Genomic DNA, 27,144 nt, shown 5'->3' with positions numbered 1-27,144 from the left:
AGGTGATAAGAGTCTGGACTTTCCAGCCCAGGCTGGCTTTGAATCTCACTCCTTAGATGTCAGCCTCTTAAGTAGCTAGGATTATAGGCATGAACCACCACCAGTGCTGGCCTCAATTTCTTTTATAATAGTATTTTTTAAATAACAAGAAACATTCCACTTACTTTTAACACTTGATATTATTATAAAAATCTAATCTTAGAGAATTGGTAGTAAATTTGAAATGTGTAATTCTAGGAATCCAAATAGAAAATAGTTAACATGATTGAGTCTAACATGATTAAGACTTCTTTTAGGCACTCTTAGAGTTGAGTAAACTGACGTAGAGAAGTTCAAACTCATTAGCAAGGTTTTTAAGTCTACTCTCAACAGCTACTATCCAGAACTTTTCTGTTAATGTACTATAAAATATACTCTTTTCCATCTCTGATCTTTAAGCACCCTTTCCCTCTGTCAAGAATGCTTTCCTCATCTCCACCTAAGCATCTGAGAGGAACCAAATTAAATACATAAATAAGATGAAGCTTTCTTTAGAGTAAACTCCTGCCATACTTCCTCTGCATTCCTTACAAATTACGTGTTTGCCAGTAATCTGTGGTGGGTTAGGAAGGAGGGATTATTTTAAAGTTTTGTTATTCACACAAATATTAGTTTTTCTATTATTTAATGTATTTCTCTTATGCTTACAGATATGCAAGAACTGTACAGGTTCCTTTGACCGACATATCCCATGTGTTTCTCTGAACTGCCCAGTACTTTACAAACTCTCTCGAGTAAATAGAGAATTATCCAAGGCACCATATCTCCGGCAATTACTAGACCAGTTTTAAATTATTAATATCTCAGAATTACAGGTGCTATTTGTTCAGTGTTTACCACTAAGCTGTTGTGCATGGTGCTTCCTCAACTTTCGTCAAGGATGTTCATTGTCTGTGTTATCTGAAGACTATGAAGACTTTCATATTAACTAAATTAGAAATTATACTTGTTGATCTGAGTAACTTACAATGTACAAATTCTTCATTCTTTCACATTGTTTCAATAAAGCAGGTGTAGGGTTTGCTTCCAGTATGTGTACCACCTTGTAAATCCATTTGAACAGATCATGTTCACTTCCCTGCGGAAAGAACACTGAAAACCTCTTAAAGAAATACCGTTTGTGTGTTTGCCTTGAACTTCTATATCAAGATGTGTTACTTAGAAATATCCATTCACTTTATAATTTGACTGCAAAATATTTTGTAAATACACTTTTTTACTTTTCAAACAACTGAGTAAAATAATGTGCAATGGATTTTTATACAAATGATTTTCAAGTTGTTTGGTATATTTCCTCTAGGTTTTGCTTGACTCAAAAGTAGATTTGTTACTTTGATCAGACTGTGCAAACAAATAGTACCATGTGTAGCATTTTGAAACATTTTCTAAAAAAAAAACAACATGCTGTCTTGCTTTAGCTATTAATGGGGCGTTGTGAGGAACTGTGCAAAGACATTTTTGTTACAAACCTGTGGGCCTGTTGCAATACTTTAAAAATTTTATTCCATTTTTGCTTGTTTTGTATAGACATTTCTATTGCTTCTAAATATGCTTAAGATATTTTCTTTCCTTATGTATTGTACAGTTAATCTTATTTGCCACCATCTTGAACACAAAATGTGTACTTAGAATATTTGTATAACTGTATAAAATTTAAAAGGAATTATGTGGTCAGTGCATTGTTTTTTAAACTGGAAATCATTTTGTTTTAAGAGTTAATAATGAAAACCATATTGAAATTGAATAAAATATGAAATATAAAAATGAAATATGGCCGTGTGATTTTATTTTGCTATCAATAGAACTATCTTCATCTCTTTTATAAACCCACATTGGTTACATCTTACCCTATGCCTGCTTGAAGTTTCATGAGGTAAACTTAACTTGTTTTATTTCATAACTCATATTAACCTTACCAAACTTTAGGATTAAAAAGCAACAAAAATAATTTGAGAAAATTTTTGCATTAATTCTTTCTGATAATACACTTTTTGGCAGATCTCCAGTGTTGTTTCAATTAATTTTGAGGGAGGACTTGCCAGAAGGAAAGCAAAAAGTACTGTAATAACCAGTGGAGCAGGAAGTCCCACCCCGTGCTGGTGTCACTGCCATATGGATCTGAGGGGGTGTGGCATTAGGGAATGGTTGGTCCCAGCTGCTGGAATGCCATGGGTGGGGGAGAAGCAGCCTAAAAAGTCCTGCCCCATGCTGGTATCACTGCCACAGTGGCACTTCCAAGTGGGCCCTGCTGCTGGAGTGGGATAGGGTGCCAAAGGCCTGGGTGAATATATAGGCTGCCTTTGTGGAGGGGGATAAGAGAGGAAAGCTGGCCATTCCTGCCAGAGGAGTAGAACAGAGCTGAGCTGCAGAGGAGCCCAAAGCCTAAGGCCTGCGGAGAGGCCTAGGGCCTATGGAGAGGTGAGGCCTGCAGGAAAGAGGAATAGAAACAATGTCGCTCCTCTGGGGGTTTGGAGATTAAGTGGAGGTTTGGAGGTCAGGGCTGGTCTGGGTTCTGGGTAATAAGCCCAGAACAAGGTAGTTGCAGGCCAATATTTGGAGGTGGAGGGCTGTTCTGGTTCTGGGTTTTAGGTTGTAAATAACGTTCCTTTGTAAATAAACCCCTTTCCACCTTTAGCTATGCCTTCGTGGATTTTTCTCACTCAGGTTATAACAGTACCATAGTACTTTTAAAAATGTTTAAATGTCTTTCATATGTGCATTATTTTCAACATAAAAAGCTTCCTTACATATATTTTTGATCTGACCATTCACCAGAAGTTTATACACACACCCATACACAAACACACTTGGAGAAAGTTGGAAGATCTTTTTATGAAAATTATATGGTTAATATGGGGTCAGAGATACAAATTATATCTTCATAAATGTGTGTATATGTGTTCATATATTTACATATATAATCCTGTTAATATATACATTATTTACATAACTAAATCCTGTTAACATACATAATAAATCCTTACTTCTGGGGATCTTTTGGGGTTTGTGAGAAGAGGCTGGGGCTAGTCTGCAGAATATGGGTTTTATTAGTCTTTCTGTGGGTAGACACTGATGAAGCTTTTCTAACTTAGGTGCTGTCGGAAATTCTGGCTCATAACATCTCTTATAGCAAGGCAAGGCTTTATTCAAGTGAGCTTGCTTGCCTAGCATGCACAAAGCCCTGGATTCGATTCCTCAGCACCTCAGATGCATTATGATGATGACCTGAACTCTCCATAAACCATTTTATAGTAAAGTCTTCTAGCTGTATAGTTTGGATCTTTCAGTTTTCTGTGATTTTTCGTAACAGCTGAAGCGAAGGGATATTTTTAAGGCCTACTAAGCTTTTAAATTGAACTTAATTGCAGAATAGTATTCCTTAAATATTTAACTGTGGAATAAAAACAAACCTAGCTATAAATAATTAGCACTCTGCCATCAACAGAGGAAAGAGGAAGAAAGGGTGACTGTACATGTAGCTATTTTTAGGCTGGATATTTCAGATTGCTCAATCCTGCTCACTTCTTAGAAGCCAGCATGCACACTCCACTCTTCATCCACATAATGCCTGTCCATTTTCCCAATACAATGAGTATTGTTAGCTTTAAGAATGTGGGCTTTATACTAAAAAGTAAGATCCAGCACCAGTAATTCCACAGTTCTTAATTTCTTATAGGAAAATAGTTTAGAGTTATATCTAACATTTGGGATCCAAAGCAGAAGTCATAATAAGACAGACATACCACTGAATCCATTGCTTCTGTCACATTTTCTCACCCCACCCATTGCTTTGTTTAGGACTTAGCCAAGTTAAGTGTGCTTGCAAAGCAAAATTGCTTCAGAGGCATTTGTCAGATTCTCACAGTAAGGTTTCTGTATATATTAGGCAAGGAGAATAGCCAGAAGACAGATTAATGCTTTTTTTTAAACTGAAATACCATCTTAACTGCCTGTCTCTCTAGTGGTAGTGCATTTTGCTGAGAGAAGGAACCACAGGTTTCAGAAAATAACTGCAACAGGAATAAGCAGCCTCTGTGTTTGGGTTCTCTTGATCACTAACAGAAATGCAGGCCTTTGAAAAGGTAATTCATTTGTACATAGGAAATGTAAGCCAGCCCCTGTAATCCTAGCTACTCAGGAAGCTGAGATCTAAAAATCATGGTATGAAGCCTGCCCAGGCAGGAAAGTTCGTGAGACTCTTACGTGCAATTAACCCCCACAAGCTGAAAGTGGAACTGTGCCTCAACTTACAGAGTGCAAGTCGAGTAAAAAAGTTCAGAGACAGCACCCATGCTCTGAATTCAAGCCCTAGCACAAAAAAGTTTAGAAAATATTCATTAGGCTGAGAATATGGCCTACTAGTGGAGTGCTTGCCTTGTATACATGAAGCCCTGGGTTTGATACCTCAGCACCACATATATAGAAAAAGCCAGAAGTGGCACTATGGCTAAGTGGTAGAGTGCTAGCCTTGAGCAAAAAGAAGCCAAGGACAGTGCTCAGGCCCTGAAGTCCAAGCCTCAGGACTGACAAAAGAAAAAAAAATTCTTTAAAAACAAGACATGTGTCCTGACTAATAACTTCATGAACAAGATTTTGTTGAGTAGAAAATACTGTAGTTAGTACAAACTTTAATGTACTGGTCATTCAGTAAACATTTACTGATGATCAAAGATGTATCTGGCATTTTGTTCATCTAGAGATTAGATACCAAAATAATCATATTCACAGGTATTTTATGAGCTATCAGAAGAGATGTGTAATTAAACTGACATAGTCTGAAGTTGATGCAGTAAATATTTTACCTCCCCTGCCCCCTTTTGGAAGAACCTCAAAGTAAAAACTAGAAAGCCAAAACATCATTATTAGTGAAGTGCCAGACTTTGAAGTCAGGCCCCACTTTACCACGCGAACCCCACTTTACCACGTGAACCTGAGATAAGCAGGCCCTGTGAGCAAACCCAGGACAAGCTTATTAGGGCCCAGCCGGTCTAGAACTCTAACCGCTGGGAATGCTTAACTCTGACTACCCCCAGAATGCCTCGAGCCCTGAGCCAATCAGATTTGTACCTGTGTCCTGATCTAGCTTGCTTGAACACCTGATTGTTGTAACTTTGTTTTCTGCCTTTATAAGCCCTGTGTAATCACACCTCAGGGCTCCCTCCTAACCTCCGCTGTGTCGGTGGGTAGGACGAGGCCTGAGTTGCAGCTCACTTGAATAAAGCCTTGCCTTGCTTTTGCATTTCGGAATGTCTGAGTCTCGGTGGCCTTCTTGGTGGTCGTCTCGCGACTTGGCACATCAATTAGAAAACTCCAGAAAAGTTTACAAATAGAAGACAAGAAGCAGTTCAGACCTCACAGTACACCTTTACTTCACACAGAAGAGATGACAAACACTGTTCACAAACATACAAGACACAACTGACTCTAGTCCTAGATGATGAGGTAAACCAAAGGTGATACAGAAAAAATAGCAGCCAATGGTGAAGAGGTAGTTTCAATACCTACCTGAAGGGAAAAGACAGTATAAAAAGAACAGGTTGTTACTAATTTTTTACTTTCTGTCAGGTTACCAATGCTCAAAAGAGTTGTTACCAACATAAGTTAATGTTGTAGCAGCCTAAAGGATGAATGAGCAGTGGCCAAGAAAAATTCTGTATTTCACTTAAACCATTTTTTTAACAAAAGCAAGTTTATAGAAATTAAATGAGAAAGCAAACATATCACAACAGATAAAAATTCAATGTCAGCGGTAGGTGGCTCACGCCTGTTATCCTAGCTACTCAGGAGGCTGAGATCTAAGGATCACAATTGGAAGCCAGCCCAGACAATTAACTTGGTGAGACTCTTATCTAGAATAAGCTACTCAAAAAAAGAAAAAAAAAGCTGGAAGTGCTTCTGTGGCTCAAGTGGTAAAGCATTCATCTTGAGCAAAAGAAGCTTAGTAACAGCACCCTGACACAGAGTTAAAGCCTCAGGACCAGAAAATAAATAAACTTCAATGTCATTTTGCACAAAACTTGAGAAGAAATAAACACGTGTCACCAATTCTACTCATTTATCAAAAGTCATCTGAAGCCCCTTCCCTGTCTCCTATACCAATAAGCCTTTCACCTCTGATTCCCCAGGAATTTCAAAACTCAGGGGGTAGAATTCCTGAAAGAGTGACAGAGGTTTCCCAACTCCTGACAAAAACAGTGCCCTGATATAAACTGAGCTATTATCCTGGTATACAGTTTACCAATGGTAAACTGGTTATCATCCCCTGCTTCTAAGAATCAAACCATGAAACAGCAAGGCTCAGACCCAACCTTTGTGCCTGAGGTAGATCAAGGACCTCAAAAGGCCTATTTATAGTTCTACTACTACAGTAGTATCTCAGTGACAGACAATTAACATCCCATCTGAGCACAACTAGAAAAATCAGCATATAAAAATAACTTCTCTGTAGAATGTCTGCAAAAATACTATCTTTTCCATAGTTGAACAAATTGTGACATTTCAGAGTCTGAGACACTGATTGTAGAACAAAATCATAAATGTGAATACATAATTCACTAAAATCTGTCAAACAATCATTGAGTACAATGACTTTACCCTTTTACTAAAAGAGTGTACGTTAGAATCAGAAGTCATAGCAGTAACTTTTTTTTTTTTTTTTTTTTTTGGCTGTACTGAGGATTGAACCCAGGGACTCCTATTTGAGCCACAACCATAGTCCTTTTATTTCTAGATTGTTTTTTGGACAGGGTCTGGAGAACATTTTGCCCCAACTAGAGAAATGCAATTTTCCCACCTGCAATTTTCCTGAGTAGCTGGGATCACAGGCATGTACAACCATATCCTGTTGGTTTTTGAGATAAGGTCTACTAACTTGACCAGACTGGTCTCAAACTACAATCTTCCTGTGTCTATCGAACCATACTAGATAGACAACAGCACTTTCTTAAAGCTATCATTATTGTTTCACCTTTAAAATGAAGAACAGACTGTCTTAGCAGACATCTTGAAACAAATGTAAGTCCTCTTATTTCTAGAATCTCAGAATGGAAGGGAGACAAAGGAAAAAGGACAGCAGGAGGAGGAAACAACCTTGACAAAACAAGGATGCCTGATTATTTGCTCAGAAAATCTGTTCCACTCCCTCCTCTGTGGTTTTTCTCTATTACAATTCTGTGCCCAACTTTTGTCTATCCAAATTCTCAAACACAAGTGTCTCTTCCCTCTCTGTAAGTAGGGACTATACGATGCCACCTAATCAGCCACCAACCAAGCACAAGTTTCCTAACAAGATACCATACAAAGCCACTCATAAGTGGATCTAGAAATTCTGATGTCCAAGCATGCTGAAAATCCAATGCTCTGCTCTCAAGGGCCTCTTCAGAAATGGCAATTATTCAATGATGTCAGTGATAATGCATATCCTGTGAGAATTAGCCCTTTATATTTTATATGATAGATGTGGTTTTTTCAATGGAATCACCAGTATTCACAGGAAATGACTCAACTAGCAATGTACTAGAGAGAAACTGGTTGGAAAACTCAGCTGTGATCAAAGTATTTCTAGACATCTCTATTGTACAAGGTCTTACTGTATCATTCATCTCAACCACTTCAAAATCCATTTCATTCCATTTTTCCTGCATCCTCCCCTTCATTCTCCTCTTCGTAGTCATTTAGCTCGCTGCTTGAAAGCAAAGCTTTCTGATCCTCACTCTTTCTGTGTCCTAGTTGGTGGCCACTCAGAGGCAAGGTAGCTAATTTATACATCACAGGAAATACAACAGAAGTAACTATGGCAGAGCCTAAACAGGTGTACAGAACTACTGGTAAATCTGGATACTCTCCTTGAAGAATTCCAATTACTGCAGGAATCGCCATTTCTCCCAAAGCAGCACCAATCACAAAGAATGCGGCAGACTTGCCACTGATGGTGCTGTACTGTTCAATCCAAGAAACACCACTGGGAAAAGTGGTGGCCATGGAGGCCCCATACACGGAGGTTGCTATCCACAGACAAAGGGGCCTCTTGTCAAAAAACACCAGAAACAAACAGGAGGTCAGGCTGCCAAGGTTGCTCAGCACAATCATGGTGGCAGGTCGCAAACACGCTGCAAAGAAGGTTGCCAGGCCCTGGCAGGCTGCAAAGGTCCCCCAGAAGATGGAGTTCAAGCCAGCTGCTTCTCTCTCATCCATGCCTGTTGGGCTCGGGTACTCTTCTTTCCACACTCCCTTTCATGCCCTCTCCCCTAGTCACCCAGCCCGCAGATGAAGCTAGGGTGAAGCGGGGGAGCCAGCACCGACCTGCCGCGCACGTGGCCTGGCCGAGAATGTGTGCCTGCCTCCTTACCAATAGACGAAGTCAGACGTACCCATGTCTCGGGGTCAGCTTCTTAGAGCAAACTAACTTTATTGAGACAAGGACAACGGGAGATGATTCCCGAGGGAAGGGGGTTGGCCAGGATTCTGATAGGCTGAAAGGTATCACCTGACCCCCATGAGCTATCGTCACTCGAGAGTGCCAAGCCAGGGCGGGGTTGGTAGGCGCCGGGCTGGCTAGGCTGGGTTGGGGGCTGGGTGCAAGGGCGGACCCAGAGAGGGCAGCTTGCTTCCCCATTCCCCCAGGGCTTGGGGGAGGGGCGGCAGGCCTAGGGGCCGGATCCCAACATCTGCCTCTTTTATATTTAAATTTTTTTTTTCCGAACAGCTGGAGCTCGGGTACTCTTCTTTCCACACTCCCTTTCACGCCCTCTCCCCTAGTCACCCGGCCTGCAGATGAAGCTAGGGTGAAGCGGGGGAGTCAGCACCGCCTGCCATGTGCGTGGCCTGGCCGAGAATGTGTGCCCGCCTCCTTACCAATAGACGAAGTCAGACGTATGCATGTCTCGGGGTCAGCTTCTTAGAGCGAACTAACTTTATTGAAACAAGGGTAATGGGAGATGATTCCGAGGGGAGGGGATTGGCCAGGATGCCGATAGGCTGAAAGCTGTCACATGATCTCCCCTTGAGCTAACGTCACTCGAGCGCGCCGAGCCAGGGTGGAGCTGGTAGGCGGGCGGGCTGGCTGGAGAGTTGGGGGCTGGGTGCAAGGGCGAACCCAGAGAGGACAGCCTGCTTCCGCATTCCCCCAGGGCTTGGGGGAGGGGCATCAAGCCTAAGGGCCAGATCCCAATACATGCCAACGTGGGTGGTAGCAAAGGAGAAAATGTAAGATCCGTATGTGACCTCAGCCCCAACCTAGAAGAAGAAGAACATAAAAAGGAGACAGAGAAGGGCCTTGTGGTATTTAGCTCTTCGAGATTCCTGAGCAGATGCTGCTGTTGATTTTCTCTGCCTTGAGCTTTTCATGAAGAACAGAACAAAGAAAAACAGGGAAATTGTGAGAATATAGGTGCCAATGGAAGCATAAGCCCACAGTAAGTTCATGTCATAGGGAGTTCCGAGTAGGGAGACTGAGGCAGCTTCAGATGACCGGTTCAGGGCTGGAGGGAGAAAGTCGAGCTCTGTGTGGATGTCAGCAGACACTGTGGGGCCCAGGGCCAGTTTAGCCAGCAGGGGAGCCAGGAAGGCACCCAGGGCAAAATTGAAGTATAAGGCCTGCATGTGGGGGAGGGGGCTCTTGTCCCCCCAAAGAACCAAGATGAGGACATTTCCACCTACCAAAGAGAGAAAATTTTGTTATCCACAGAACGTATGTTAAAAAACACAACCCCAAAAACCTGGTTCATTACTATGAAAATGTATTGTATGACTCAAACACTATAATGTTCTAAGATCTTCAAACACAGGCCCTGGGTCAATTCTGTGATTTGGGAACACTAAGCCACCACTACCACCAGAAAACCGTATATTCTACAACCTTCCATGGAATTATATGCATTGGTAAAGTGCTCCCTCCTATAGCTAGACACAGTACCAAAGCTAGTTATAAAACAGTGCTAACTCCACATTGGCAAGTATTATTAGTGCACCTACATATTTACAACTATTTAAAATATATATTTTCTAGACAAAAGTTTATTATCAGATAGTGATCACAATTACCAAAATGTCCCATACTTGCTATTGGTAGATTTTTTGAGGAAGATTCTTTTATTTATCATAGATTCAGAATACAAATTGATTCAAAATACCAACTCAGGACTTGAAAACTCCAGTATCCTGCTGTACCCATTAGAGGAAACAAGAGCCCTTTTGTCAACCTGAACCAACAATGAACACCTGCAAGCTAAAAGAACACTAAGGCTTTGGCTGCCTTTTCTTTAAAAAAAATAAAATCAGAAGGTAAAAGAATATCACATATGTTACTAGGTTTTCAAACACATGATGGCATACAGCAAACACTTATTTCAGGAACTGCTCAAGGGCAACAAAAGAGAAACACAAGGGAAGGCAGTATAGCATGCAGGCTTTTCTCTGCTCAAAATGTGAGGACATTGAAACTGGACATTGCTTTCTACTTCTGCAACCAATTAATGATGCCCAACTATAGTTAAATCCATCAATCCATGAAACCATTCATTCTCTAAGGTAAAATGATAAAAATTCTACCACAAAATAAAAGCCAGCTTCACTGTAATTACCCTTAAGGTGTTCTTTGATTTCATCCTTTAAATCCATAATCTCTTAAGGAACAAAATCCTTTACAATCACTTATGTCACAGCTGATATGTAAAAAGGGAGGCCCCAATTATCAGATATGTAGCAGAACTGTAGCTTTGAATGTCACTAAAACCAACTCAATACTCCATCCTATGAAGATAATTATGGATGACAGTGTAACTTCATCTACTATCTTTTCCTAGCTATAGTGTCCTAATCCCAGGGATGATAGGGAAGGTTTTACTGACCTGTATCCAGAATGCTAACAGAAGCTCCAAAAACAGACATCATGACATTCAGCAGTGCTGTGGTCTTGCAGAAAGGGATAAGCTAAAAACCAACTGTGGTAGCCAGCATTGATATTCCTGGATGGAAACGTTCAAAAGTCAACTATAAGAAATGCATTCCACTCTGAAAATAAGAGGGATTATTTACTTATTCATCACCAACTTTTTTCTCCTTTTTTCAAAGGTATATTATGATGTCATTTAATTTTCTTGAAACATGTCACCCTGTTCAGACAACAGCATGTTAAAAACATTAATATGCTCCTCCAGGCTGCGGCAGAGCAATCTGGACTCATCACTAACATTAGGACAAATGTGTAGCCTGCCTCACTTCCTCACCATTCCCTGCTCCTCATTCTCAACCCAGAGTCCAGAGAGCCTGGCCATGTTCCTGGAGCTCATCTGGCCCCAGGCAGCCCTAGAGACCAGCCTTGCACCTGATGTGCAGAGCGTTGGTACAAGAGTGTGACATGGATTGGTGCCTCAGTTCCAGTGGAGTCGAGAGGCTCAGGACTGCCATCAGCACAGCTGAGGGCTAAGCAAGGCTCTGGGGGGCCCAGCCCAGATGCCCTGTAGCTGCCAAGGTGAGAGCAGGAGACACGGACACCCAGCTTCTGTGGAAGACCCTGAAACACCATTCATCTCAGTTGTCAACAAGTTTTCATATTTAGAGACAAATTAAATTCATTGATAGGCACAAAGAATTAAAATTACTTACTCACCCAAAACTAAGAAATGATTTATAGAGTCAAAAATAACTCCTCCAATCATTGAGCCACACAAATACCCAGAGGCTCGGCTCACAAAAATTAGAGAAAGACTGCTGATATTGCGGTTCACATTAGTGGCCAGATCTTGAAACATGGGTCCCAGTATAGCAATACTCAATCCCTAAAATTTAAAAAGAGGTTTTAATTATAGTCATTAAAATTATGTATATCTAATACACACACATATATACAGGTCTATATGTATACACACACATATATACATACATATGTGTGTGTATGCATCTAAAATGTTTCAGAGAAGCTCTTTCCATTGAGGGGGAAAAATGGGAGAAAAGCCAGGCATGAGTGACTCACACCTACAATCCTAGCTACTCAGAAGGCTGAGATCTGGGACGTGATTTGAAGCCAACAGGGCCAGGAAAGTTCATGAGATTTGTATCTCCAATTAAATACCAAGAAAGCCAGACGTGGAACTGTGGCTCAAGTGGTAGTGCATCAGCCTTGAGCACAAAAGCCCAAGGGCACACCCATGTCCTAAATTCAAGCCTAAGACCCACAACCAAAAAACAAATTTTTGTTTGTACTATTTATTAGCAAGAACTGAGATTTCAATTTCAGAAAACTTGTAAAAAACAAAACAAAACAACCCTAAAGAAAATGTTCTTAAAGTCATCCACATTTCAAGGACTCAAACTGCACGGTTCTACTCCAAATGAAGAATGGACTTTCTGTCTGAGCAAGAGCAAGCCAGAACTAAGGGCCCACAGAACACAGGCCCCAGCCAGTGTCAGCTACAAGAAGCCTGAGAACTGCTCTACTCAAAGTACTTCATGTCTTCAAAGGCCAGAGGAGACCTAGCACACAGAGAACTCAGCCGGCATCTGCAGTGAATTCTCTCATCACCTGCCCCGCCAAAAGATTCTGAGAAACAAGTGTGCCTCACCCTCTGAGAGGCTAACTGATCAAAAGTGAGAGTCTTTGAAGGACTCATCCTTCCAAAACTCCAGAGTCAAAAATGACCAAGTTGAGCATTACTATTCCTGCACTTTGCTAAAAAAAAAAAAATCACGTAAGGATATGCAGGCTGGATTTAAATCGAGTGGAGGCATGGTGAAGAGATATTCCCACTCACTTCCCACTCCGAGCCTCTCTGCAGCTTATCTACCAAGTTCAGCGGTGGACTGAATATGGTCAGGCCACTGGGAAGAGAAAATCCCCAAGCAGCAGCTTTTCTGCATAAACCATTCCTCAGTTAAATGTCTGAATGAAGCCGGCTGTGACCAATGCCTTGTGGCACCCTTCTTCTATTTCTCTGTAGGACCCAAGAGACTTAAAATGTTCTGATGCTGGAAAACATTATTAGGAGAGTTCGTTTCACAATTACAATGAACCTTTGCAATTGTTCTTGCGCTCATGTTCCAGAGGACAAAATCGAGGCCCAGGCCAATTAACTAATGCACTCAAGGTCACACATGCTGGGGGCCCTGATGAGCCTCCTCCTGGGAAAGCGGGGTCCCTCCTCGCCCCAGCTCTCACCAGCCCAAGGAAGCCGGCGTACAAGATCACCGTAGTAAAACAGCGCAGCGGGCCCTGGCCCCGGCTGTTCTGCCCAGAGACCTCCACCGTCTCCGGCTCTTTCTCCGCCGGGGCCTCGGCCTGGAGGCCTGGAGGCCTGGAGGAGTCGATGACCCGCAGCCCCGGTCGACCGAAGTCCACTTCCAGCTCCAGCTTGGCGGCTCCAGAGAACGTGTGAACTTCAGTCCTGTATTCAACAAAGCCTCGGGAGTTCGGAACGGAGCTCTGGCCGGGGCCCTAATCCCCACAATTTCCCCAGCCACCACCTCTGCAAGTAGAGCCTGGAGCACAGCGCGGTCAGCAGGCCTGGGCCTCCGTGTTGCAGTGCGCCTGCGCGGAAATTAGGAAGGTGGGATGGGGAGAGGAATCCATTGGCCAATCAGGCTTGATCCTCAAACCAGACGTTGATGCATTTGCCTAGGGACTAGAACTTTGATTCTGCCTGGCATAATACTGAGCAGAGTTCTGGGAACCTGCAGACGGCGCCTCTTGGCGGACAGGGCTGGAATACCGGAATCATAGAGTCAGATGCAGCTCAGAAGCTATAATATTTGGGCCTAGCACTGTGAGATATGAATTTGCCGGGGTTCCCTGGGGGAGGACGGCCCCTCCCCCCCAATAATTTTTTTTTTAAGAACCCTTTCTTTGCATGTAGAATTTCTCCACACCTAATTGCATGTGTGAGCTCTCACGTGTAATATCTCAATCCTCACAGCAACAATTCTGCCTTCCACCTTAGGTCTGTGCTCTGTTTACATTTAGGAAGACGAAACATAGAAAGTAAGAAATTGCCAATATCAGTCAGCAAATTGCTGGCCTTCTATGAACATTATTGTAATATGGAGGTCAGATCTAGCCAGCGCCATCTTCAGCCACATGGCAAGTTGTACTATATATAGCATCTTGTCTTGGTGGGTGTGCCTGGATTCCTACAGGAAGGACAGTGGTATGCTGTGTGTTGCTAGCTCTGTTTAGTTATATCTACAGTGAGAATTGGGGACAAAATGAGCACAATTGAAAAGTTTTCAGTTTTGCCAGCAAGTGAGTCAGCCTTAAGTTGCAGCCAAGGAGGATGACATTGCAAAAGAGATTTGGACCATTTAAAGGAAGCTAAGTCCTTTACCCAGGAATAATAGCACATATGCTTTGAGGGCATCACAGGAAATGGCAAGAGCCAACTCAGCACAATCTCAAAAGTATATGAAAGGATATGTCCCGGCCATCCCAGGGGACCATGCGGAGATAATCACAAACAGGAGAAGGTTCATAAGGAGGTTTATTAGTGGGGCCATAGCTCCCACAGGAGAGGGAGCTATGTGGTGTTTGCACCTTATCCAGATGGCAACTTCTCTCAGGGGATAAAGGGTAAGTAAGTAGTTAGTGAGTAGGATTGGCTAATTAGGTATGGGTGGATCTGGGGGCTAGTGGGAGGAGCTGAGGACCTGAGGCTAGGGAAATGCTAACAGTATAAAAGTGTGAACTCATTGCAGTGTGCTCACACCTAGGAAATCCCATCATCCCCACATTCTACCCCCTTTCATTTGCTAGACATCTGTGCAATTCACATGGTGATGGATTTATATACATAAGGAAAACAAATGTATGGGGGCCATGAGCCTTCCATTGAGATCTCAAAGGAAAGTCTAGGTGGCCAGGCAGCAGGCAGCAGGGTCAGCGTTATGGCAAGTAGCCCCTCAGTGGGTGAACCTGAGAGCAAAGCAAAAGTTGGAATAAGCCCTCTGGACATTGAGGAGACCACAAAAAAAGCTTTTGCAAGGAAGCAGAGCCAGCCCAAGACAGCCATGTGAGCTGGATCCAGCAAAGCCATCATGTTTGGCTGCCCCCAAACTCATGGTGCTCACATTGTTGTGCCAAGTCGCGAGAAGACCACCAAGAAGGCCACTGAGACTCAGACGTTCCGAAATGCAAAAGCGGAGGTTAGGGGGAAGCCCCGAGCTGCGATTGCACAGGGCTTATAAAGGCAAAAAACAAAGTTACAGCAATCAGGTGTTCAAGCAAGACAAAAAAGTTACAGCCATCCGGTGTTCAAGCAAGATAAAAAACAAAGTTACAGCAATCAGGTGTTCAAGCAAGCAAGATTAGGACACGGGTACAAATCTGACTGGCTCAGGGCTCAGAGGCATTCTGGGGGCGGTTAGAGTTAAGCATTCCCAGCGATTCTCTAATCGCTATCTAATTCTTGACCAGCTGGGCCCTAATAAGCTTTTGTCCTGGGTTTGCTGTAAGCAAGGGCCTGCTTATCTCAGGTTCGCATGGTAAAGTGGGGCCTGACTTCAAAATGGCTTTAGTCTGGCTCTTCAACATCACAGCTCTGTGGGACCTAGAAAACCAGACCCAGAGCTACAGGATTCAATGCTTACCATGGTGGCTTTGAGTCTGATGTAGGCCCGGTTTCTCCTCACTATCTTTCTGCTCCACCCTTTGGGAATGGGCACATTTAGTCTATACCATTGTCTCTTGGAAGCATGTAATTGTTTTTGTTTGTTTGTTTTTTGCCTGTCCTGGCGCTTGAACTCAGAGTCTAGGTGCCGTTGCTGAGCTTCTCTTTTTGCTCAAGGCTAGCTAGCACTCTACCACTTGAGCCACAACCCCCCTTCTGGCTTTTTCTGTTTATGTGCTGCTGAGGAATTGAACCCAGGGCTTCATGCATGCTAGGCAAGCACACTACCACTAAGCCACATTCCCAGCCCATGTAACTGTTTTTGTGGGGGGCTAACAGCAAATAGTTTGTTTTTAATCTCACAGTAGACTTTGAACTTGGACTTTTGAGTAAATGGAGCTGTGAAGACTTTGAGGCTCTTGGAGATGGACTGAATACTTCATGTATTATGAGGAGCCATGAACCCTAGGGTTCCACGGCTGGGATGTTATGGTTTGGATGTTAAACATCCCTCCCCCCCACCCAAGCTTATGTGTTAAAGGCTTTGTCAGTGCAGCAGTGTCAGAACTAAAGCCTCTGGGAAGTAATAGACTCATGAGGATTCTGACTTTATTGTTGTAGAGCTGACTCCATCTTGACTAGAGAAACATGATTAGGTCAACCTGACCCCAAAATTCTGCTTCTGTAAATGGCTTGCTTAACTTGTTTGTTGCTTGCTTTACCCCTTGTGAACTTCCTACATCTGTGCCAAGCCTGCTTTGTTGCGTGCTCTGTCTCCTGTGTCAACCTCCTACATCTGTGAACTGATTACATGTTCTACTCCCTGTGTCAAGCCCCTACATCTGTGCTATGCTTTTACCTTGCTAAACCCCAATTTGAGGACTGCTCAGGGTGACAGTGTCAGCACCCAAGTCTGTACTGTGTCCCTGGCTGGTCAGCCCCTTTTCACTGTCGTAGCTTCAGCTCCCGAGTCTGTACTGCATCCCTGGCCGGTCTGTTAGCTTTTTGTTTCCCCAATAAACCCATCTTTTTGCGTGCAACTGTCTGAGTGGTGGACTCTTGGAGAGATGGGGGAATCTCCTCCCTTGAACCCCATAACATTTCTAACCCCATAACATTTACAAATAGGTTAACCATTATGGACTTAGAGTTTAATTAGCTTGGTTAAGGATGTTATAAAAGAGATTCTTTGCTTCCTGCTCACCTTATAGTGAGCAGCACTGTCCCACCACAAGGAATGGAGTCTGCTGACCTACGGTGCCTAGCTACACGGACAAGAACTTCTGAATTTATGAACAAAATAAATGTTTCCTCTGGTAAGATTCATTAGTTCAGATACTTTTGTCATAGACATGAAAAGGTAACTAACATAGGAAAGTGTCTTTGAGAAAATTTGAAGTGGTTGAAATCAAAGGCATATGACAGAGAGTGGAATATGACATGGGAGAGGCTAGGTAGGCCCTCAAGGGAAAGAACTTGGAATGCCATTGAAGGAGGGAAATGAAGAGCCAGACTTTGAAGTCAGGCCCCACTTTACCATGCGAACCCCACTTTACCATGTAAACCTGAGATAAGCAAGCCCTGTGAGCAAACCCACGACAAGCTTATTAGGGCCCAGCCGGTTGAGAACTCTAACAACTGGGAATGCTTAACTCTAACTGTCCCTAGAATGCCTCGAGCCCTGAGCCAATCAGATTTGTACCCGTAATCTTGCTTGCTTAAACACCTGATTGCTGTAACTTTGTCTTTTGCCTTTATAAGCTCTGTGTAATCGGAGCTGGGGGCTGCCTCCTAACCTTCGCTGTCTCGGTGGGTAGGACAAGGCCCGGGCACGGCCTCACTTGAATAAAGTCTAGCCTTGCTATTGCATTTCGGAATGTCTGAGTCTCGGTGGTCTTCTTGGTGGTGGTCACGCGACTTGGCAGAACACCATCAAAGCAGTTGGAGTTGACTAGAATTATTCTATTGTAACAATCAAAACTTGCCAGAGAATATCAAGCTTCATAATAATTCATCCTTATAGGGCTGGGAATATGGCCTAGTGGCAATGAAGTGCCAGACTTTGAAGTCAGGCCCCATTTTACCACGTGAACCCCATTTTACCACGTGAACCGCACTTTAGAATCGAACCCTGAGTCAATCAGATTTGTACCTGTGTCCTAATCTTGCTTGAACACCTGATTGTTGTAACCTTGTTCTTTGCCTTTATAAGCCCTGTGTAATCACAGCTCGGGGCTCCCTCCTAACCTCCGTTGTGTTGGTGGGTAGGACGAGGCCCGAGTTGCAGCTCGCTTAAATAAAGCCTTGCCTTGCTTTTGCAGTTCGGAATGTCTGAGTCTCGGTGGTCTTCTTGGTGGTGGTTTCGTGACTTGGCACAACATTTGGGGTTTCGTTTGGGATGGCCCCAGAGACACCCGAGACCCCAGACTCCGAAGGTAAGAAAATAGCGCTGTTCATTCTGTGTGTCTGTGTCTGTGTGATTTGTAGTTTTGTTTTCTGTTTTGGCCGGCTGCCTGAATCTGAACCTGTAGGTAGTGAAGGACCAGCCGGAGTGGACGCACTTGTATGGGCAGTTCTGGAGGACTTGGGGAACGCCTCAAGCCCTCCACAGGGGGCTCAGGCTTCCTACTACCACCCTGAACCAGAAGGACTGGACCGGGAGGCCCTTCTAACGGGTGCCCGTCCAGTCCACTCTATATTCGGGGTTGTCTGGTCTGCTCCTACACAGGAACAGGAGAGAACCTCAAGACTGTGTGGTCTGCCCCCTCACAGGGGCAGGAGAGACACAGTGAGACTGTGTGGTCTGCCCCCTCACAGGGGCAGGAGAGACACAGTCGAACCTGTAAGCTGCGGCTCCCTAAGTCTGTCTGTAAGTGTTGTCTGGTCTTCGTGCCTGTGATTATTTTTGTGTGTTTCTTTCTTGTGCTGTGCCTGACTGACAAACAGATGATGGGGAATGTTCCTTCCACTCCCCTGGACTTGACTTTAGCTCACTGGAAAGATGTACAGGTGACAGCCCACAATCAGTCAATCAGTGAGTGTCCGCAAAAAAGAACTCTAGGGGGACCCCCACCCAGCCTTCTTAAGCAGAAAATTGTTTGGTGTGCTAAAATGTTTTACTAAGACTAAAAATGTTTTACTAAAACTATCAAGCCCTGGAAAATGAGGCTGGAGAATGCTAAAATCATTTGTTAAAGGTTTTTGTCTTAAAATGTACGGCCAATGCTTATTCAGCACGCTTTATGATCTTTTGAAAATGTATGTGTGTGTGCATGTGTGAGTGTGAACATGTTCAAGACTGCAGTATGATGCAAAACTAAGTTTAAGTTTAAATTCAAATGGTCATCAAGTTTGGGCATTACCAAATGCTTTAAAGGTATTATTGCATTGTTTTAAAGAGGAACCAGAGTTAAAAAGAATTTCTCAGGGTTCTTTAATTAAAATTAAAAAAAAATCACAGCTAAGTGTCAGAAATTTGGATTTAAAAGAATATATATATATATATATATATATATATATATATATATATATACTAAACTAATGGGGATAGAAGTAAACTCTCATTAACTCTATGTATGTAGGAAAATGGCAAAATGGGCCAATGTTTCTCACTAGTATATTGGAAAGCTGAATGGATAAGTATTTCTAATTGTGATTCTTGCATTAAGGAAAAATTCAAAGGTCTTCAGGCCATGCAGTAACTGGGACTGAAGAAAAAAAAAAAAGAGGCTCTTTTGAAACAAGCAGCCCGTAGGCAAAGGGCGGCACCTGAGCTTCAGTTTTTCCAATGCAGATAAAAGCTAAAGTGTTGTGTTAGTGTTAAAAAGGCTTTGGAAATCAAGAATACATTTCTAGATAAGAAATTTGGAAGTAAAATTGCCCTAAATAATTATTGCAAAATGAGAAAAGGAGAATTATGGCTACCAAAATGTTTAATTGCCATTCCAGCTTCTTTGTAGGTTTTTTGTAACAGTTTCCAGCAGGCCCACAGAGAAGCACAGGTGATTCCTGCAAGTTTGTCAAGATCTAATACTGGCCCTTAATAAGTTCCAGGTAAGAGAGCATGCTTAAGAACTACTTCTGTGTGGACCACCTTGTTGCTTCTAATTGGAGTAATGTGGCCTCTTGTAAGACTCACTGATCTGAAATCTGCGGTTCGAAGCCAGCCTGGGCAGAGAAAGGTCCCTGTGAGAGACTTGTCTCTAATCAGCCAGCAGAGTGCTGGGAACGGAGTTGTGTGGAGCTCAAAGTGGTAGGGTGCTAGTCTTGAGCTGGAGAGCTGGGGGACAGCGCTCAGGCCCTGAGTCCAAATCCAGTGGAAAGTCACTCCTCCTGGGACAAAAGTGATGGAGCATTCAGAGGCAGTAAGCCACTGCTTGGATGGCAGAGATGGTGTCAGATCCTAGAGTCACTCCTGTGTGGCCTTTCAAAAGTTAATCAAAGCTGGGAAGTCCTAGAAGAATAGTTCATAAGCATGCCTTTCCAATGCCCATGTCTGTCTACTGGGCAGGAACTTATCAGTCATATGTGATAGTGGTTAGTAAGGGTAAGTTTGTCAAATGAGAGGATAGATTAAAATCTCAACCCCCCGCATCTACTGAAAGCTCTGACTGGCAGTGAGAATTTTAAGCTGATACATCTGTTTAGGAAAGAAAGCTTGTAGACCTGAGATTGTGTCCTTATTGAGATCTGTTAAAGGCCTGCAAAGGTAACTTTTTAGGTCATCAGAGATCAGTTCCCCAGCCAGTCAGGAAAATGCTTTTACAAACTAGAATGTTAAAAGGCACAAATTTGTAAACCTGAAGTCACCCATCTGGGCTTCATATTAAAAGAGAGCAAGCATTGGCTGTCAGATGCACTGTGCTAAAAATCCCTGTGCCTAAATCAGCCAGACAAGTCAGAGTTCCTGGGAACAGACTTCAGTAGACCCAGGGCCACGAGCTTTGCCTTCTGTGCCCCAGTATTCCCAAGAAGACTTGGAGTGGACAAAGAAAGTTCCCATGGCCCACAAACCCCTGGACAGAGAAGGAAACAATGACTGGTGGAAAACTTGTGAAGGGAAACTTATCGTGCCACAAGGGCTGGGTAAGGGGATCCTTAAGAGAATCCACCAAGCTTCTCACATGGTAACCCAAAGAATGCAGGACTTGCTCCGACACTCCAAAATGAAAATTAGAAAGATCAACTTATTGAAAATATTGTTAAAAATTGTAAGGCCTGTCAGCTCACCAACGCCCCCAATCAACCAGTTACTAAAGGAGCGCGCCTACATGGGGATAGGCCAGGCCTGTATTGGGAAGTAGATTTCACAGAAATTAAACCTGGAAAAATTTGGATACAAATATTTGCTAGTTTTTGTATACACCTTTTCAGGATGGGTTGAAGCCTATCCAACAAAGCATGAGACTGTGAATTTAGTGGCTAAGAAGATCCTGGAAGAAATCCTACCCAGGTATGGCTTCCCATCCACCATTGGGTCGGATAACGGACCGGCCTTTGTCTCAAAAGTAAGTCAGGGAATAGCCGCTGCACTGGGGATGGATTGGAAATTGCATTGTGCTTATAGACCCCAGAGTTCAGGACAGGTAGAGAGAATGAATCGGACTCTAAAAGAGAACTTAAACTAAATTGGCCTTAGAGACTGGCGCAGACTGGGTGTCACTCCTTCCTTTTGCTCTGCTTAGAGTAAGAAATTCTCCCTATCAGCTTGGCTTTACTCCTTTTTGAAATAATGTACGTGTACCCCCAGCCCATTATCCCTAGCCTTCAGACTGAATTGCTTGCTGATTTGGATGATGCTGAATTTTTGTGTAAACTTGATTATTTGCAGCTCGTGCACAAGAAAATGTGGCCCCAACTTAAGGCATTATATGATACCGCTTCTGTCCCTACTCCCCATTTATTCAGACCAGGGGATTGGGTGTTCGTCCGGAGGCATAACCCCAAATCCTTAGAACCATGGTGGAAGGGACCCTACGTGGTGCTACTGACTACTCCCACCGCCCTTAAGGTAGATGGCATCACCACTTGGGTCCATTGCTCACATGCCAGGCCAGCTGACCCTTTTTCCCTGGACGACGACTACCGTGGTGGATGGGAGGTCTCCAAGCACCCAACTCAGCCACTTCGCCTTTGCCTCAAGAAAAGAAAGTTAGACTGAATATTGTTTTAATTTTCTTTTTGCTTTCTTTCCTTGCTACCCATGTTGATGTTGATGTTGATGTTATTTTGGCAGCTCACTCCAAAGGGAAGTGACCCCCTTATTTTAGGTAGTTTTGGGCTTGTTCAGGAATACGGGTATAGCCATCGGACCCTTAGAGCACAGCCGAGAAGTTTATGTATTATTTTGTTGCTTACATTTGGATACTAAACACTATACAGCTAATGGTAAGTCTGTATAGCTAAAAGTTAATTTTCTGTTTGCAGTAATCCTGCAGTCCCTTAGTAAGGTTATAGGTTCCTGGCTAGGTAAGGTCAACGCCCCTGAGTCAGCCTGAAGAAGTTACAGAAGATGGATTATCTTCACCCATCAGCCCCCCTTTAAAACCGAGGGACCAGAGTTATTTTTGGTTACTACTTTGGGCCCTACTGGCCCATGCCTTACCTCTATATCATCCCCTAGACATGCAAGCCATTGAAATGGACAGATGGAGCCATGATTGGCTCCCAAGGTACCAAAAAGAAAAAGGGGGAAATGAAGTGCCAGACTTTGAAGTCAGGCCCCATTTTACCACGTGAACCCCATTTTACCATGTGAACCCCATTTTACCACGTGAACCCCATTTTACCATGTGAACCCCACTTTAGAATCAAACCCTGAGTCAATCAGATTTGTACCTGTGTCCTAATCTTGCTTGAACACCTGATTGTTGTAACCTTGTTCTTTGCCTTTATAAGCCCTGTGTAATCACAGCTCGGGGCTCCCTCCTAACCTCCACTGTGTCTGTGGGTAGGACGAGGCCCGAGTTGCAGCTCACTTAAATAAAGCCTTGCCTTGCTTTTGCAGTTCGGAATGTCTGAGTCTCGGTGGTCTTCTTGGTGGTGGTTTGCGACTTGGCACAACAGCAAGGGCGCCTGCCTTATATACATGAAGCCCTGGGTTTGATTCCCCAGCACCACATATATAGAAAATGGCCAGAAGTGGTGCTGTGGCTCAAGTGGCAGAGTGCTAGCCTTGAGCAAAAAGAAACCAGGGACAGTGCTCAGGCCCTGAGTCCAAGGCTCAGTACTGGAAGAAAATAAATCAATAAATTAATAATAATAATTCATCCTTATTGTCCCTAAGTGAGATCATCTCATCATCAATGAATCTGCTCCCACCTCTGTGCTCCCCCAGGCAACAAGCATCAGCAACCTCCTCATCTGTGTGGGGCTCTACCCTGATGATTCTTCCTCTCACCTCCTCACTTTACTACCAAGTTCTAACAATATTACTTCTATAGATATTTCTAAACTAGAGCCTTATCAAAAGTTTCAATTACAGGGGCTGGGAATATGGCCTTGTGGCAAGAGTGTTTGCCTCGCATATATGAAGCCCTGGGTTCAATTCCCTGGCACCACATGTATAGAAAACAGCCAAAAATGGCACTGTGGCTCAAGTGGCAGAGTGCTAGCCTTGAGCAAAAAGTCCAAGGTCCAGGTCCAGGACTGGCAAAAAAAAAAGTTTCAATTACAAATTCAGGCTGAAGACCTAATTGATGTTTAGATTTAGAAAGGATTCAAGGGTTAGACAACAGCTCATTCTGTGAAATGAGTATTTGGAAGAAATAAGCAGAAGCACTGAATTTGTATACAGAAAAGCCTGAAAAAATGTAAACAAGAAGAAAAGCAAATTGATCCTTCAAAAGGATCAAAAAGGAGCATTTCTGGGCCAGACATGGCGGAGCTATGTGGGATTCTATATGGGACAATCATCTGAGACTAGACCCGGACAAAACACAAGAGCTAGAGGCATGAATAAAGTCAGCATTTATCAACAACTGTGACCTTTTGAGTTTCAGCTCTAGTATGGTTCCAGCTCTAGTATGGTGAGAGAGAGAGACTTCCTTACTATGCCTGCCCAGGTAAACTGAGCCACTTTGGATGGCTACTGTGTTCCAATTTATTGTTATTTTAAGATCATGTAGTCAGGCATTATGTCTGATTTGCTCTTAAAATAGCCCACCAAAAAGAGCATTATCCAAGTACAATGCCTGCCATGTGGAGCTCACTCAAATTATTGATACAAATATTACCATGTAATGACCAGTTTCACTGGATTAGAGCAGTTTCTGTAGATGGATGGGGGCTGAAGCCTGATTACAGAGGGTTCAGTGAAGGGGTTGAGTCACCCACCTTGCTCAAGAGGGCAACAAAGAAATTGACCATGGACTTGGAGTCATACAAATCTAAGTTTAATTTCAGGCTCCATTTCAATTGGCTGGAGGACTGGGAAGAGAGCAGCATATACCCCCATGTCTTCTCTGTAACACAGGATGATGGCTGCCTGCCATCAGGATTCCAGGTGATGGTGGAAGACAAACAGATAGGGTTATAAATGTGGTGGACACAGTTGCTATGGTAACTGAAGTGCTTCTGGGTTGGGTGTTTTTATGGACCTAAACCACAAAGAATCTGATTTAAGGCTCAAGTAAAAACTGAAACTATTACTAGAATGACATTTAGACAATGTGGGTAGGTCAAAATGTTTATGTCGGGCACAAGTGGTTCGTGCCTGAAATTTTAGCTAATCAGGAGGCTGGATCCCAATTTCAAACCTGCCCTGGCAGAAAAATCTGAGACTCTTATCTCCTATTAACCATCAAAAATCCATAAGTAGAGGTGCAAATCAAGTAATAGAATGCCAGCCTTCAGCAACAACAATAACAACAACAACAACAAAAGCTAAGTAAAGAAGGACTTAAACCTTTAACACTAGGACAAGTGAGTGTGTGTGTGTGTGTGTGTGTGTGTTAAGTTTTATACAGGATGCTTTAGGGATGATATCCTAAGAATTATATCCATTCTAAAAGCTTAGGTTGGCCTAGCCAACCTGGGTAGGAAAGTCCATGAGACTCCAATGAACCATGAGAAAATAAGATGTGGAGCTCTGGCACAACGTGGTAGAGTACTCTCCTTCAGTGGAAAAGCTCAGGGTCAGAGCCCAGGCACTGAGTTCAAGCCCCAAAGCAGACAAAAAAAAATAGGTTTTGTAATAAGTAAATATAAAAACACTATCCCCAAGCCATTATCTTTTTCAGAGGGAAGTAATAGAAATGCTGCAGTCACTCCTTGTTATGCTCGTGTTTAGGAACCCCAAAAAGACGACCAGAGACCAAAACCAATGTAAACAACAAAGAGGTGTTTATTGTGAGCTAGCTTGGACCTCCGCTGATGACACTCAGAGGTCCTGAGTCACAATCTACCAGTCTTTTTATATCATGAAACAAACAACTCTTAAGCAATCTGGGGAAACTTCCACACAGTCAGGCATATGTTTGATTAACAATACATCACACTAAGCAAGCAGAGGGAAATAGGCTAATTTTATCTATAATTAACTTTGTTAGCAGAGGGCCATAGTTAACACTGTTAGCAGAGGGCTATAGTAAAACTTTGTTAGCAGAGGGCTAAACCGCATTCCTAAAGTTAAACTTCGATCTCTGTTTATATCTAACACATACACCCTCCACTTGAGACATTCAGCAGTTTTTCTCAAAAAATGTTTTGTGCATGCTTTCTGTGTAACCTCCTGATTTAGGGGACAGCAAGGGAAGAGCATAGAGAATAAAATTGTGACCATTATGCCCCTAACAGCTATTTTGCTTCTGTACCTTTGCTTGCTAACCCATGGGGAAATGGAAAAATACCAGCAGTCTTCCTATAGCTACTCTGTAACCACACACCCCCACCCCCACCCCTCTGTGAACTCTGTACCACCCAAATCTGAGCACGGGAGATAATGGCCATCTGGCCCGGGACATGATTAATTGTCCACGCCCGGAGCCCACTCAAGGTTGGACATGACTAAGTGCCCGGTCTCAGACCCTGGCCCGGACCTGGGCACAAGAGACAAGAACCATCTGGCTCCAGGAATGTGGTTATGTGACCACTCCTGGAGGCCCACCCGAATCTGTACCCCAAGGTTAAGGCCGTCTGGCCCATACATTTGGCGGGAAAACCCAGGCCAATCCTGTGGCGACCAGTAAACTAGGGTAAATGTCAACCAATCATGTACTTGTAACCAGGGGTCTTCCCCAACTTCCCTGTACTTGTCTATAAAAGCTGTGCTGGAATTGTGCTCGGAGCCTCTCAGCATCACTGGCAATGAGTGCGTGGGGGGGGGGGGCCGGGTTCGAACTCGTAATAAAATGACACTTGCGGTTTGGCTTTGACTCTGGACTCTGATGGTTGTCTTTGGGGGCCTTGAAATCTGGGAATTACAGCAAGCTTAGATTTTTAAGATGGAGTCACTTAGGCCCTTTTCATCCTCACCTCTGCCCAGCTGAAGCCACAGGCTGCTGCCCAGTTTCCAAGCCTGTGGAAAGGAAGGAGGAGTGCAGAGGGGCCCCAAGCCCTGCATCCTGAGCAGGGAGGGTGCTGAGACCCTGGTTTTCACACTGTCTCTTGGGCTGGGAAACTTGAAGCCTTCTGCCCTCCTTCCTAGGCCAAAACTTGCCTCAACAGAAATATTCATTATCAACATTTTACTCAAAAATTGTAATACTGACAAAATACAAGAATGCAAGTATGTTCATCAGTAATCTATGAAATCATTCCTACTCTTTAATACCCAAATTTGATTATGCCTACACAGAAGAGTGAGCAACTTTTGGTAAATCTATTAGTTTTAATTTAGCAGTGCTTCCAGCAGCACAGTTGGATTCCTTCCTTCCTTCCTTCCTTCCTTCCTTCCTTCCTTCCTTCCTTCCTTCCTTCCCTCCCTCCCTCCCTCCCTCCCTCCCTCCCTCCCTCCCTCCCTTCCTTCCTTCCTTCCTTCCTTCCTTCCTTCCTTCCTTCCTTCCTTCCTTCCTTCCTTCCTTCTTTCCTTCCTTCTTTCCTTCTTCCTTTCCTTCCTTCCTTTCTTTCTTCTTTCTTCCTCTCCTTTGCTTTCTTTTTCTTTCTTCCTTCTTTTCTCTCTTTTCCTTCTCCTTTCTTGCTTTCTTTTTTTGTTTGCTTTTTGTCAGTCCTGGGGCTTGGACTCAGGGCCTGAGCACTGTCCCTGGCTTCTTTTTGCTCAAGGCTAGCACTCTACCACTTGAGCCATTTCACCACTTCTGTTTTTCTGTTTTATGTGGTGCTGAGGAATCGAACCCAGGACTTCTTGCATGCTAGGCAAGCACTATACCACTAAGCCAAATTCCCAGCCCCTCTTGCTTTCTTTTGCATCATTACTGGGGCTTGAACTCAGGACCTTGCACTCAAGCTTTGTGTTTTTCCTTCAACCCTGGTGCTCTACCACAGCCATAGGTCCAGTTCAGGCTTTTTGGGTTTAAATGGAGATAAGAGTTTCATGGACTTTTCTGCACAGCCT

At 43.4% G+C, this 27,144-nt stretch overlaps 1 protein-coding gene and 1 pseudogene across 4 annotated transcripts in view; one reads left to right on the top strand and one right to left on the bottom strand.

Annotated features, from left to right (window-relative positions):
- The window catches only part of Rev3l (REV3 like, DNA directed polymerase zeta catalytic subunit), a 146,041-nt gene extending 144,503 nt beyond the window's left edge, over nt 1-1,538 (top strand). For all 4 annotated transcript variants that reach the window (XM_048353922.1, XM_048353921.1, XM_048353923.1 and 1 more), the window contains one exon: nt 690-1,538. In XM_048353922.1, the coding sequence (XP_048209879.1) occupies nt 690-830 (141 nt within the window). In that variant the 3' untranslated portion in view covers nt 831-1,538. The remainder of the gene's footprint in view (nt 1-689) is intronic.
- Nucleotides 1,539-7,305: 5,767 nt separating this feature from the next.
- On the bottom strand, nt 7,306-13,484 carry LOC125357187 (annotated as a pseudogene).
- Nucleotides 13,485-27,144: the final 13,660 nt, after the last annotated feature.

Source organism: Perognathus longimembris, chromosome 9 (genome assembly GCF_023159225.1).
Source record: "Perognathus longimembris pacificus isolate PPM17 chromosome 9, ASM2315922v1, whole genome shotgun sequence".
NCBI classification, from domain to species: Eukaryota; Metazoa; Chordata; class Mammalia; order Rodentia; family Heteromyidae; genus Perognathus; species Perognathus longimembris.
Note: the sequence above shows the minus strand (reverse complement) of the source record. Positions and strands in the feature narration are given on the sequence as shown.